At 45.9% G+C, this 14087-nt stretch overlaps 1 protein-coding gene across 1 annotated transcript in view; it reads right to left on the reverse strand.

The window, feature by feature from the left end:
* RAPGEF1 (Rap guanine nucleotide exchange factor (GEF) 1) overlaps positions 1 to 14087 on the reverse strand; it is an 82165-nt gene that overhangs the window by 18434 nt on the left and 49644 nt on the right. Inside the window, exon 10 of the mRNA XM_010074966.1 lies at positions 8890 to 9092. Within this exon, the coding sequence (XP_010073268.1) occupies positions 8890 to 9092 (203 nt within the window). The remainder of the gene's footprint in view (positions 1 to 8889; positions 9093 to 14087) is intronic.

Genomic DNA, 14087 nt, shown 5'->3' on the forward strand with positions numbered 1-14087 from the left:
TCCCCCCCACCCGACCCAACCCACCCCAGCCAGCAGCTGCAGCGGGAATTGCGGCAACGGCTTCCATGGAGCTTGGGTGTTGTACATCTGTTGGAAGCCCTGTCATCCTTTAAAAGACATACTTTTTTTGGGAGGGGAGAGTCCATTCAACAGAACTGTCACAAGCAAACTAGTTTTCCTCTAGTCCTTCTGTGATATCACAGGCAACAGTTTATCTTGGAAATGAATCAGTGCTTGTTTTAATTCGCTTCTTAGAAGGTTTCTTGCAGGGTCAGTATGGCTGCACTGACACAACTTCCTGCGCCACGGCTCTGCTTTAAGTGAAGGACTTAAAAATCATCTCTGGGAAAGCTAGAAAGCAGGGTTCAGTCGTATCCTTTGAGAAAGGATGGTTTCCTCCTTCCAAACTCGGGCCATGCTGTCAGGCTCCCACCACAGGACCAGAAGACAGTCTCCTGGCACCGGGGATCCTGACCTAGACCGCAAATGGCCAACACAGGGAGGAGAGAGAGATCCCTCTCCTCTCACCAGTACAGTGGATTTTCAAAAAACCTATCTGTCACTTAGGAAGTACCTCCACAAAGCATGCTTTGAGCTCGGAGCAGTCTTGCCTCCTGGGAACAGCAGGAAGCTGACGTGCCCAGACCCGAGTATTTACCACACACCGTGACACACAGGGGCCCTCCAGAGATGGCATCTTTCAACGTTTTCAATTTGCTGCCTTTGATTTTTTGCAACAGTCAATATTTTAGAACAGCTTTCCATCATTAGCAGCAGTGTTACAGGATGTCCCAAAGGTCAGTGACATTATGACCGTTTATTTGGATTAGATGGCAGGAGATAAGCACTCTAATAGGAAACTTATTTCAAGAGAGACGCTTCTCTGCGTTCTCTAGGCATGGCCGATCACAAGTAACGGGGAGAGAGGGTGTTTATATGCAGGGAGTCACTAGTTGCGAGTTACAGCAGTCTCCATCCTAAATTCAAAGTTGAATTCAATTATATGGCTGTTGGAGCATCTGCAGCATCAGCAGACACAGTCTTTACCTTTTAAGCACAGCCTTCTCAGTTACCCTATGGACTGCTTCTGCCAAATTAATCTGTGATCCTGCCAGACACTCCCAGATCAGATAGAGCATCAGACTTCCAAAACATGAAGCTATCAGAGGAAAGGATCAATCTTTTACATCTCCTCTGCTAATGCTATTAAGGCAGTAACGTGGGTAATGTGCCAGAACTGGATGCCCAAATTCTAACAGTAGAGAGCTATGTTCACAAAATACTGGGTGTTGCTCAAAGCTGCTACGCCCTAGGAATATAATTGCACAGACAACTATTGGAAAAGACTTCCTATCTCATGACACAATGCTGGGCTTCCAGGTACTTTGGTAATGAGGAAGGAAATGCTCCTGCGATGAATGGCTGGAAGCACAAGCTGCCAACAGAACGGCTTCAAGCACTGCCACAGGAAAGGCAGCAACTCCTCACGCTTCAATGTTTCTCAGCAAAGTCTCGGACCTGGCTGCACAGCTGACCTCCCTGTTCTGAAGCGATGGTTAGCATAGCAGATGGATAGATAGGGCTTGCTGTTCCCTTGGGAAAGGGTCTCCTGGCTTCTGCACAAAAAAACCCCACAAAATCCAAACTTCTCCTGAAGTGGAAGGGTTTCTTGTACACCTTTGCATGAAAGAAATAAGGGGTTGGAAGAAGACATTTGTAAGATTCATTAACCATGCTATCATGCATCTCTCTTTTTACAAATATCAGGAGAATTCAGTCTGATCACACCTACAGCATTAACTCCTGTTTAGCTTGTAGACAATACCACCACATCTAGTGAGCAGACCTTTAAAAGGCAGAGCCTAGAGATAAAGACAAGAGTCCAAAAAAATCAGTCACACAAAAAATGTGGCCTGTGACCTGTGAAGTCAGTAGGGGACAGTTTAGAGACCTACACAGAGACAGGGAGTGCTCCAACTGCAGGAAAAATATACAAGCCAGCGGAGGAAGTGGCTTTCAGAAGCAGGATTCAGCGATGCCAGCATGCGACAGCACTATGAATACCGCTGTCCAGGGCGGTGGAAATGAACACAACCGCAGAAAGAACGCCGAACAGGGAAGGCAAAACAATACCTACAACTCAGCAGCCGCTTAAATGGATGCACATCTTTTTTTCATCCTTCCCTCTGCTCCAAACTAAGGAGCCTGCTTAGCACAAAAATGAACTCGCACACTATGATCTCCCAGTCCCGGTTTGATCGCGGTTCCCACTGCATGAATCAAACCAGCTCCACCTCTGCTGATGTCCAGGGCTGTGGTGTGTGCTGCAGACTGGAACTGAGCTACACGAACAGGGGTGAGGTGGGGAAAACATGGGAAGCACATGTCTGCATCGCACATGTCTTTAAACACTTATCTGACCCTCCTTTTCCTGAACATACGTTAGCCCACACACAAGAAAGAAAAACAGTTGCCGTGAATTTTCTGTGCGCTTGCTCAATTTGCTCAAGAACAGTGGGAACAAGTGAGAACAGAAGCACTGAACTGGAGCTTTCATAAGGAAATCACTTGCGCCTTCTGCTGGAATCCAACAGCCAATTTGTCTTCTGGAAAATTACTGGAAATTTTCTTAATTAAAAAGAAAACATAAGAAAAAAAACAGCATTCTGAGAAAGGCAAGTTTCTCCATAGTGGAGGATGCAGCCAAATTTCCACTAACGGCACGTACATGCCTTGGAGAAACAACGGCGTTCCTTGTTTCAGCGAGGAAAACCTTTCTAGCTGTAACTGAATGCAACACTTTCTGCAGGCTTTGGCGGAAAATACGTGGATGGTTAGCAGTATAGCTTGTCACCGGATTGATTTCCTCCATCACTGCAGAGTTCCCCAGCTGCCAGGAAGCAGTGAGATTTGATTCCTGCCGTTCGGATACCTGCCCACCCATTTCCAGTCAAACAGCACAAGGAGTTGATAAACCAAAGGACAGCATCTCCGTCTTCACAAGATGAAGAAAGGGAGGTGATCAGCTGGAGAAAACCTACCGCCAACAACCACCAAGGAGGATGCTTTCTTATCGCATACCTCCTTTTGCACTGTTTAGTAATGGGAAGTACTTTCAGAAGAGATGGGAATCCCTAGATGATTCTTGACAGTGCAGTCCAGTTGTCCCAGCGATGTGGGATTTAGTGGCTCTGCTGTGCATGGGACGGGGAACGCGATGCTGCACTTCCCTACATCAGCCCACACTACAAACATGACCCTTGCTGGCGCAGAGGCCAGACACGAATCAGACGTGGTAAGAAACAGGCTCAACTTGCCAAACCTATGAGGTTTGATCCAGTTGCTCAAGATCTGCCTCTATCCAGTAAAAGCTATTACCTCTGACACAATTTCCTGCAAAGAAGGGAAAAGAGTGATTAGTGGGTTGAGAGAGCAGTGGTGGCTTCTGGAAAGAAAAAAATCAGGGTTCTAGAAAAAAAAAGTCATAAATTAAAAACTAAGAGTAAAGATACAACTTCACCTCTTCTTTGCTTCAAAACACTGGAAACAGTCCTTTTAACCCTGTAAATCAGTAGCAAGGCGCTAGTCCTTCACCTGGAGCACAGAGCAGATGTGCTAACATGCAGAACATGGTGTAGGCTCAGCTTTTTTGCTGCCTGCACTTGAGCAGATGGGTACAGGACCAGGTCTTCCCTCTGGGATTGACTCCCGCTGTCCACCCCAGGCCAGTCTCCAGGGAAGGAAAGAAGCACGGGGCACTTTGGGAAAACTGGCTACGCCTGGTAAACCTGCAATGCATTGCTCACGCTGGGTCGATGGACAGCTACTTCGTTTACCAGCTCTGCCTTCCTGGTATTGATCTAGGGAGGTTTTTGCTTCCCATGTGGAATGGGTAACAATTAATGTAGGAGACATAATTTTAAGAGATTTGATAATCACCACTGCTATTAGGGCACACAAGAAGCCAACCCCTCAGTTGGCTGGTATATGAAAGGTGTACTCTCCCCAGCACTCACTCCCTTGCCGGGGCTGCTGGAAAGCCAATGCTTATTTTTTAACAGGTTTATTGTTCACCACAGGGCTCACTTGAGTGGCCTTCGTCTGGTGAGAGAGGAAAAATGCAGACATGAGAATAAGAGGAGCAGAGCAATGTGCTTAAACTGTTACTGGTGCAGCTCGTGGCGTCCCTCGCGTGAAACCGCACTGTCTTCCAGGCAATGCTGGGGAGCAGATTGCAAGAGGGACTCTGCTCCTTCTTAGTGCTGAAATGCAGGGTGTCACCCTGGGAACGATCCAAAGCCTGACAGCTGTTTCACATCTCTGTCTTATTAGGGACAGGGAAATGGGATAAACCACGGTTATGGTATTACATGGGTCAGCTATGATGCATGTAAGGACATTGGTATTTTGCAGCTCAGAGACAAAGAGACACTGTCAGAGTGAAAATCTCATTTTTGCTGGTGAAAAAATAGACCAGCTAGAGTCATGAGCAACTATGAGATTATCATAATTTAAGGCATTAATGGAAAAATCACCATTTTAAATGCAGCTTACTTCCTTTGTGCATTTGACAGTGCACTGTCTAACTGTTCTCAAGCTCCAGCCATTTATTTTCCCCTCACCATATCCTTGCAAAAGTGAATAAGGATTTTTTAATGAAGTTTTAACATTTCATAAAATAATACTTTCACAATAATGTAGTCCAAAGCAAGATGAGAACAGGTCAGAACAATTAGCAGGCAGTAACTATTTAATCCAACCAGGACACTTTTTAAAATGAAAGTGCCCACATATTTTTAGAACATTATAGTATCATATTTATAGCCTCTCAATTAAAACAAAAATAGCCAAGTGCTTTTACCTAGTCTGTCAGCTCTGTTTTGCTTCCAAGGATCACTATCAAACAAGAGAGCTGTACAATTCAGAACTTTTGCATTACTTCTAATTTTAAAACTGTTTACCACAAATTTATGCAAGCACTAACCTTTCTGCACCTCAGCCTTCTCATCTGTGCAGCAGAACTGTGATACTGCTCCCTCTCCCACAAGTGGAAGCCAAAAGCTTTAATTCATTGCTTGCGAAGGAGCACTACTTGTAAAGTACTTGAATACTTTCCTCTCCTTCGGACCAATGATTATCGCTAATTTATAGAGACTAAGTGTTGGAACGGGAAGATAGCTGTGGCACAGTGGGAGGATAGCATTTTCAAACATTTAATGTTAAACTAATTGAACACTTCTGAATTTTCTCCAGCCTTGTCTGATAATTTCTTCTCCAGAAGAAATCTAATTTACTAAACATCCAGGTCACTGTTAAAAAATAGTCTAGTCTCAGTTGTCATCACACAGCAATCAGAGCATAACCACATAGTTTTACATGCAAACGAGCCCCATACTGATGAGCTGGTAGGATCCCATGGTTAGATTTAATTTCATTTATATTAACACTTTGTTATTACTACCATTTGATTTAAGCAGCTGATCACAGATTTAAGCAGTGCTCTAAGATTGTTCTTATTTTGATTTAAATAATTCTCAGCTCCTCCTGCCATTCTCTCTTCTGCTCACAAGTGCTGTAGGAGAGAAAACCCTGCTCATTTGTCAGCAAATCATACAGGCTTGCTGAGCTTGTCTGGGACCACGGAGACGTGAAGGGAAGCAGAGAAGCAAATATGAGATGAAAGATCCGGTAGAGGCCATCTTCAAAAAAAAAAAAACCAAAACACGCTCAAGGAGCTGCAGCCATTGTTCCATATATTTGACTAAATCCATGTATTTTGGAGACAGCATCTCATTGTTTCTCCAAAGGCCAGATTCACACAGCAGCCTTTAATCGACTCATCCACATCACTGACAATACGCAATGGAACAAAAAGACTTTGCAGCTCCAGCGTGCAGCCTGGGGAACACGTAGGTCAAAGGAGTGTGACTGGGCACAGCGGCCAGCCCTCCTTCGTCAGTCCCTCGCCACAACTGTCGATACCAGCGTGTTTATGAAGTAATGGAAGTCACACGTCCCCTGTGCTTCATTTAGTAACATTTACACACAGTTTTTCTCACCTGGGTGCTTACTACATGAGTTCAAAACCCCCTACCTGCAACCGCGAGCACAAGCACCAAGTTTGCACACCAGCGTTTCACCGACACAAACACGCACACGTGTTAAAGTGCGGAGAGCAACTCACCGAATGCACAGGAAAGGAGCTGTGCCGGTTGAGAAAGGAGTTAGAGACTGACATAGTGAGGCCCTGAGTGGCACCGGTGTCCTCGGGGGTGAAGGGCACTTTAGTTTGCTGGACACAGTAGGAGACAGAAGGGAAAGAAGAGGCAGCATAGGACGCCTGCTGAAGAGGGGGAAGAAAGCAAAGAGACAGAAGAGACAAAGAAAGAGAGCAGAGAAAAGGCTATGAATAAAGGATAAGAAATGCTAACCGTAAAACAATGCATATAATGGCTCGCTAAACAAACAGCTCTTCATACAGTTCATCAGAGCCAGACACACCAATATGCCTTTCTTGACCTCAAGAGGCATGACAACAATCACAGTTCAAATCGTCTTTGTTTCACAAATCCCTTAAAAATACACTCCTGCCTCTCCCTTCCAGCTCACCCCTGGCCAGCTGCTGCGGGGAGAGGCAAGCTGTTCCTCGCTGCCCTTCTTCCCCATGGCGTGGGGGGCAGATGCCCGAAGGAGGAACCGGCTCTTGCTTCTGGCTGCTAAGCAGCCGGTTCTTGCAGACTACTATTTTTTGTGGCAACTTGCAGAATGGGAACTTGGTCTCTTAGATGTGAGCTATGGGCCCTCACTGTGCTGCTGAGATACTGGATAACGGTGATGTGCAGCCGTTTTTCAGTCCAATCCCAAATTATGTATCGTTTTCCCAGGAGGGAGATACTACACTGTAAGTAACAAACGCTATTAAGGAATTTCTCCTGGATTCCACTACAGTAAGGAGTCTGAGGGAGGCTAAGGTATAGCTAGGCTTTCTCAGCTCTGACTTGCTGAATATAACATACAATGTTTCATACATAAGATCCGAAGCTCACAAAAAAGGACTTCCTAATTATTATTTTATAGAGGAGTCCATCCAGCAAAACTTGCCCGCTGCTAGAGCAGCTGATGCCCATGTGATTTGCTGTTTCAGACACTCTCACAGCAGCAGGAGCAGAGGAACACGAGTCTGGTGGCTTTTACAGGGATTGTTGAATAAGCCATCACCCGCTTCCCCCACTTTCCCAACAGAAAGATGAAGGCAAGGGTGGGAGGCTGCACTTGAAGAAACCTTTGCTGCAGGGGAACTGCAAGCAACACCTTGACGGGATCGGCTTGTGAAAGTACAAGAATGCCTGGCAGGCAAACCAGTGACATCTTGGCTGCCCAGACAATGATTAAAGTGCAACCAAGAAACGCTTTGCGTCAGCTGACAAATTCAGAAAAGGCGTAAAACTTCCCTTCTGCACAAGGGCCATGCTAATAAATAATTCTCAGGATCTGGTTTGAAATCTGTGCTTTACACACCCTCTCTCCTGATGGAATAGACCAAGTCACCATTGGAAACTACGACCAGAGCGTAGCCACCTCTAGAAGGAGGAGGTAGGGCAAGGGACTACAAGGTCCAAGTGACAGTGCAAGGATCACACTGACAAGGGGACCACAGACTCTGGAGAACTCCTGTAGACTCTTCAGTGTCCCTGCAAAGCAGAAGGGAGGTGGATGCTGAAGGTCTCATCTCCACAAAGCAATAACGCATAATACCGAGTTTTGCTAAGCTGGAAAGTTTACTTTATCTTTTTAGGACTCCTACCTGCATCACAGGAATGTAATAATGCAAATCCCAAAATTAGAGTTCTCAGTTGCTTTTCCCATTTGATTAAAAAGTAACGCCCTGGGACTGTCAAACTTTAGCATAGATAACATGAAGAAATATTGCAACAGTTGCCCTCATGATGGTAAAACCATGGCTCTGTTCCCACATTTCATCCTGTTTTGTTAAAGCCACGGCCAATTTCAGTTAGCTACATCAGCACAAAAGATGTATTCTTTTCTTTAATAGAGCAAATCAGATAATTACCATAAACAAAGCCCCTAAGGTTGTAGTTAAAAAAAAAAAAATAAAAGAAAGGAAGACACTTAAAAAAAAAAGGACAAAATCCCAACTCCATTGAGGTTGGAAACAACACTGCTGCTGCCATCACCGAGGCCAGGATTTCATCCCCCACATGGAAAATGGCACTTGGTGCACTGTTAAACCCACCACCCAACACACATACACTTGTGGATCTGCCTTTTTGTGCCAGCAGCCTGGGAGGGCCAGCAGAACACTGAAAACCAGGTGACATCCCGAATCACACAAGGGGACTAATGTGGAGAAAACACGCACGAGTTAACTAACGGCTATACCAAAGTTCTGTGGCTCTGGCAAAGACTGAGCCGTAAAAGCAGCTCTTATGTTTAAATGGCTATTATTAGTGGCATCCTTGACAACAGTTTCAAAACAGCATTGGGGACAACAGTGCAGCAACCTCTTGAAAATCTTGTGGCCCAGTGTCAAAACCTTCAAAGCAGTTGTTGTTACACAAGCCTGCAGTCTGCCACACATTCAGCTACGCCATGTGGAAGACCAATGTTTCATTTTTAGGGCATTTTAGGACTTTCAGAGCTTATGGGAAATTGTCTGAATGTGGGGTTAGAAAGGAGCACAGGCGCTCAAAGTAGATGATGCAAAATGCCTCTAAACTTGTTAACAAGACAACAAAGAGCATTCTGTGGTACCACCAATGAGACATCCTCCCACCACCGCAGGCTGTCAGAAGCAGGAGCGGCAAGAACAGAGCAGCTCCTGGGAGGCCGGTGTGTCCTGGCAGGGAGGGCACCGCGGATGTCACTCACCAACTGCCGCTGTTTCGGTGGGAGAGCAGGAGGAGGTGCCAGATCTTGAGAGGGGTCTAAGCTGATAAAGGAGTCATTGAACCCATAGACTTCCATGAGGTGCTTGTTCTTCTGCTGGTAGATGTGCTCGTTCTGAGGGGTCTGGTAGAACATGGACGGCTGCGGCTCTGAGTAGTCTTCCACAAACTGCATATAGGCCATCACTGCAAAAAAAAGTCACATCACTGCTCCTGGTCTGCATGCTGCAGCTGCAACAAGGAGGCAGGGTGCTCATTCCTGAAATAAAATGGGAGTAAGGTCATGCCGCTGTCAGGCAGGCTTTGCTGCAGGCTGGGAGCGGCAAGGCATCCGCGCTCTGTTCACAGGGAGCCCACACCGTCAGCTGGCATCCACCTTGTAGGAAAGGATCTGAATACCCTGTCCTGCAAGCCAGTGCGCGAGAAACATAATCACAGGCCACAAACACATCTCACAACAGTTTAAGGAACCAGTAAGGGCTCCAGACAGCTACTTGAGAAGTCTGGTTCACTGACTCTTAGCCCAAATCCTTTCCTCACGTAACCCATGGCAATTTTGAGAATATTCCTCAACAGCTAATGCCTAAAGTCACCAAAAACCCAGAGTTAACTTCAGTCTGCTTTCTAGGAGGCACAAATCATCTTGTACAAAGAATAAACCTTGACAATAATTCTATAATAATCCTTCTAAGCTGATAAAACCGTTATCGGAAAATACCTACCTGCGATGCGAGACTGGGTGTACCTCTCCCTCAGCTATTTACATGTCACTGCCAGTGCTGGCACAAGAGATTTACCTTTTAAAAGTGCCACTGACCATGCTGCCTTCTTACCTCCTTAGCTCAAATCCAACACCCTTTGCTCCCTTCCCTTTTTAAACTGTCTTATCATCTCCAGTTCTTGAATCCAACTGATGCAAAGCTTTTCTGAGATGCGGCTCAATGGAAATATTAAATGGGATCAAATCTCATGTAGAGGACCTTTCCATCTGTACAATATCCTTCCAAAATCTATGAAAAAACCCACACAGCTCTGCCTATGCAGCGCCGAGAGGATTAGCTACAGCTGCAATATTCTAGTGTTGGAGGGGGAGAAGCGACACCCGGTGTCATAGAAAGCCTACAAAACCCCAGAATTGTTAAGGATCAGAAGTGTACTTAATAAATGTAAAATAAATAAAGAACTCTCTTCTATATACCTGAGAAGAGCAGCAATAAATGTATCAAAGTGTCATAAAACGGACTAACCAAGGCCTTTTTGTAAATATGCTGTCATGCACAAGATACTCTGTGATCATTCTTCCCTTCCTCCTGATAAACAAGCACTTGTCAGATTCTGTAAATCTGGTCATTAGGTGGCAATTATTCAGCTTCTGCTGGCATCTCAGTCGTACAGCTGAAATGAATGGATGACTTCAGTGAAAGCTATAAATACAACGACCACAGTGCAGTATTTGCACACCGGGAAGCTGGTTCCCACACCGGCTGCAAGGCAAAGCCCTCTGTCCCCCTGCCAGTGCAGACCCACGGGCCAGCCTATTTCAAACAGGATGCAGCCGTGCAAATGTACCGGCAGGAAGAAGTTGCTTTGCACCTGTCTTTTGCACCTTTTTTTTTCAGATTTCCTCTAATATTTTAAACTCCATTTAGAAATGGAGCTAACGCAGCTGCCCCCTTCCCACAGACTCTCTCCTCCAAAAAATAGAATAAAGGAAAAAAAAAAAAAAAAAGTTGTGGCAACTGGAGCACAGGAAGCCTCAGCTGATGGATTTCAATCCTGACCGGTAACACCTGCTGTCCCCATCCTGTGATCCCACACGGTCCTGCCAGTGGACAACCTGTTCGTGTCCCACAGTGCTGCCAGCTCCTGCGCAGCTCTGCCAGGGCTGCTGAAATTCTGACCTCCAACACCCCCTGCTACCCAAGCCTTGCTCCTCATCCTTCCCCAGCCGCCCTCCTGCCTTCCCAGCGCCACTTCACAGCTCTAAGTCACCACCCTTGCTGGCTCAGACCTGTCCTTCTCGAAGGGAGTGTGACAGGGGTTTCAAACCACACACACACGCGTGTTGGTGTGTTCGTGCTGCTCATCTGCTGGTGTCAGCACTCACGTTAAAGTCAAGATCGAATTTGCTCATGCACATGAATTTCAGCCTAAGTCCTAACAGCGAAAAGAAACACGTTCTGGCAATATTCTATCTGAAATCACGGTGAAGAAGTCTTGGTGTACAAAATATAGAATTGCTAAAATACTGTTTTCAGGTATCAGCAATTCAGTTGACTCCTATTAATATCTGTGCTCTGAAAAATCCCTTGGTATCACACAATAACTTTAGAGGATAAGATCTAAAGAAGGCTTATGAAAGATATTTCTCTAGCAGCAAAAGTGAACTAACGATCAAGACTCCTTGGAGAAGTGTAGAGGACAAGAGCTTGAGGGCAAAGACCACATTTTGAGAGTGCATCAGCTGAGCAGAACAAAAGCCAAGAAGTCAGGCTTGGCAGTCCTGTTATAATGCAGCAGCCATTCTAATTCAGACCAAAACCAGTGCTTCACTGAAGGTCCAGATCTGAAGGCAACTCTCAGGATCGACAGCTGTGAGTTCTTGTGCTCAGACGTCTGCATGACACTACAACTCGGGAAGTGTTGGCGATAAGGGTATCACATTAGACACTTGTGTAAAATTAAATGACTACTCAAGGTAGTAAGCTTAAATGCTGTTGAGAGCCTTAACTCAATCTGCAAGGGAATAATGAAGAGCTCTTTTATCTCAGCTCTTCATGAGGCTAATGCATCCCATCGCCATGGCAGCTCCCCTGTCCTGCTTGTTCCAACTAGCCCAGGGTGGGTGAGCGTGTCTCTGCTTCTACTTTGTTTTCTTCCTCTGTTTTGAGGTGAAGTGAAAAACAGTTGGGATGGTGAAATACAAACCTGTCTCAGGAGTAGAGACTGCAGCACACAAATTAAAATGGGCATCACGGGAGAGTAAGGGAGAAGGAGCACTCCTGAGACTGTTGTTTGCAAAGGGTCTTCTCTCCCCTCTCTTCCTCCATCTCCTTCCTTCTCTGCTGTGGTTTTTAACAAGGCAGAAATTTAAAAAGCAGATGGGAAATTACATCACCAGCTCAGATCAGGCTGCACGCCCTGCAGCGACTCTGCAGAGGGAGGGACGAGGGCTGCAACCTCCTCGATGAGCAGCCAGGGTGGAGTGACAGTCTCAAGGCAGCACCCCAGGAGAGAAAGGAAGCGTGAGAGAGAAACCTCTCCCACCATAGCACCGTGCTCAGCTTATGTCAGAGAAAATATTTGAAATAAAAAAAATAAAATCTCAGACTGAGGCTAGGAACACCTTCCCCGCAATCTGCTTGCAGTGCCTTGGCTGTCATTTCCGAAGGAGCTGAAGCTGCTCGGGGATTTCTAGCACACACGGCAGAACTCACAGGTATGGCTCAGAGCGCACCAGCAGCACTCGAGCCAGCTCGCCGGGCAGCTGCTGGTCCTGGAGGCTGCAAGGAATTGCTAGAAGATCACCAGCAATAAGGCATATCTGCAATATAGGTAAGGCATAGTAGTATCCAATGAAGACGATTCCCTGAAGGTCTAGCCTGACTCCTGGCGCTGTGTCAACAGCCTGTGTTACAACTGGCCCCGAAAAAACGCAACAGATTTGTGTGCATGGGCAAGAGCCAAAATAATGGAAATTCTTAAGCTATACTGCACATCAACTCACTGGAGAAGCCAAGGTCAAATAAGCCAGTCCTTGCTGTCACCTCTGGGAGCAGAGCTGTTTTTCAGCGAGCTCGCATTATCCGCTGGCTAAGCCCAGACTGTCCCCAGCGTGGTTCCCCCAGTTAAACACCAGCTGCTTACAGGGCACCAGGCTGCATTTTGTTCCCATTGACAGGGAGGGAAACATGAATAAGTGCCTTGCTCCTAGTTTGCAAGCTGTTTAGGGGAAAGATCTTGCTATTTCTGACGCTGGGCTCTTCATGGCAGAAGCTGCTCCATATCTGTGTCTTGTACAGCAGGAGCACGATGCTGGTGCTCAAGAAGTCTGGAGCAATTTGCCCTTAGGACAGTAACATGTATTCTTCCAGCACAGTAAAATAACAATAATTCATGCCAGACTAAAAGGCTTATCACTCCTCTGTTTAAATTATACACAAGTCAACTCTTGGAGGTCCCTCTGAGTGCAGCTCACAGCAATACACATGGTTAACTCAAGCAGGATTTGCTGGATACTATCAATAAAAAGACCATTGAAGTCTCTGCTGCAACATTTCCTGCCAGCTACCTAAAGATGACCCACAACAAAGGGGTACAACCAAGTCCCATCTGTAAGAGCTCCAGATCTTTTTAATAAATTCATGCATCTCCTCGGGATCCCAGGAGTTTGTTGGGGCTGTGGAAGCAGCGCAGCCTCACCTATGTGATTACACATGAATATCTACATGCATCAGCCTCCAGGCAAAAAAAATCCTGGGTGCTACCATACAGCCTGAGTAATGTTTTACTGCCCTTTTAATGTTGAAAATAAAAGTAAAACTAACAACCACAGATTGTGGAGTGACATATTGAGGAGTAAAGACAATCTAAACCAAGTTCTCCGTGTCACATGAATGCAATTAAAAAATCCGCAGCAGTCAGGTATCAGCCCAAGTACTACTACAAGCTTTGCAGCAACTCTGCTTTATCAAACCATCAGAGCTGACTGATGGTTTGATAAGAAGCTGATAAGAGCTTCTACCTTTCCCAACAATGCAATCTGATCAATACTCCCAGAGCTTCTGACAGTGCCAGAAAACAGATGACAATTAACTCCATTCTGACATCAAAGAAAATGTACAAACAAGCCCTTGGTACTGAGGTTAGAAATGTGCAGGGGCAATAATGGAGAAGATAGCTTTAAAAATTGTTTTTAAGTAACTCCTTGACATCTCATATGATAACAGAAAACAAAGACATGGGGCTTAAAGAGAAAAGCAAACAGCCCAGGCCTCTCTTTCAACTGTCAAATTGCCTCTTACCCAAGATTCTTGCAGGCGTCTCCCCCTTCTAAAGCTGCCTACGTGTACAGAGGCGCGTTTCCCTGCATCCATCCCAGCCCTCATGGTGTGACACCACCTGGACCCAGCCCTGGTTATTAATCCTGCAGTCCGGAGGCTCGGTATCACATCCCCTTGC

Source organism: Pterocles gutturalis, unplaced genomic scaffold (genome assembly GCF_000699245.1).
Source record: "Pterocles gutturalis isolate BGI_N339 unplaced genomic scaffold, ASM69924v1 scaffold1227, whole genome shotgun sequence".
Lineage (NCBI taxonomy): Eukaryota > Metazoa > Chordata > Aves > Pterocliformes > Pteroclidae > Pterocles > Pterocles gutturalis.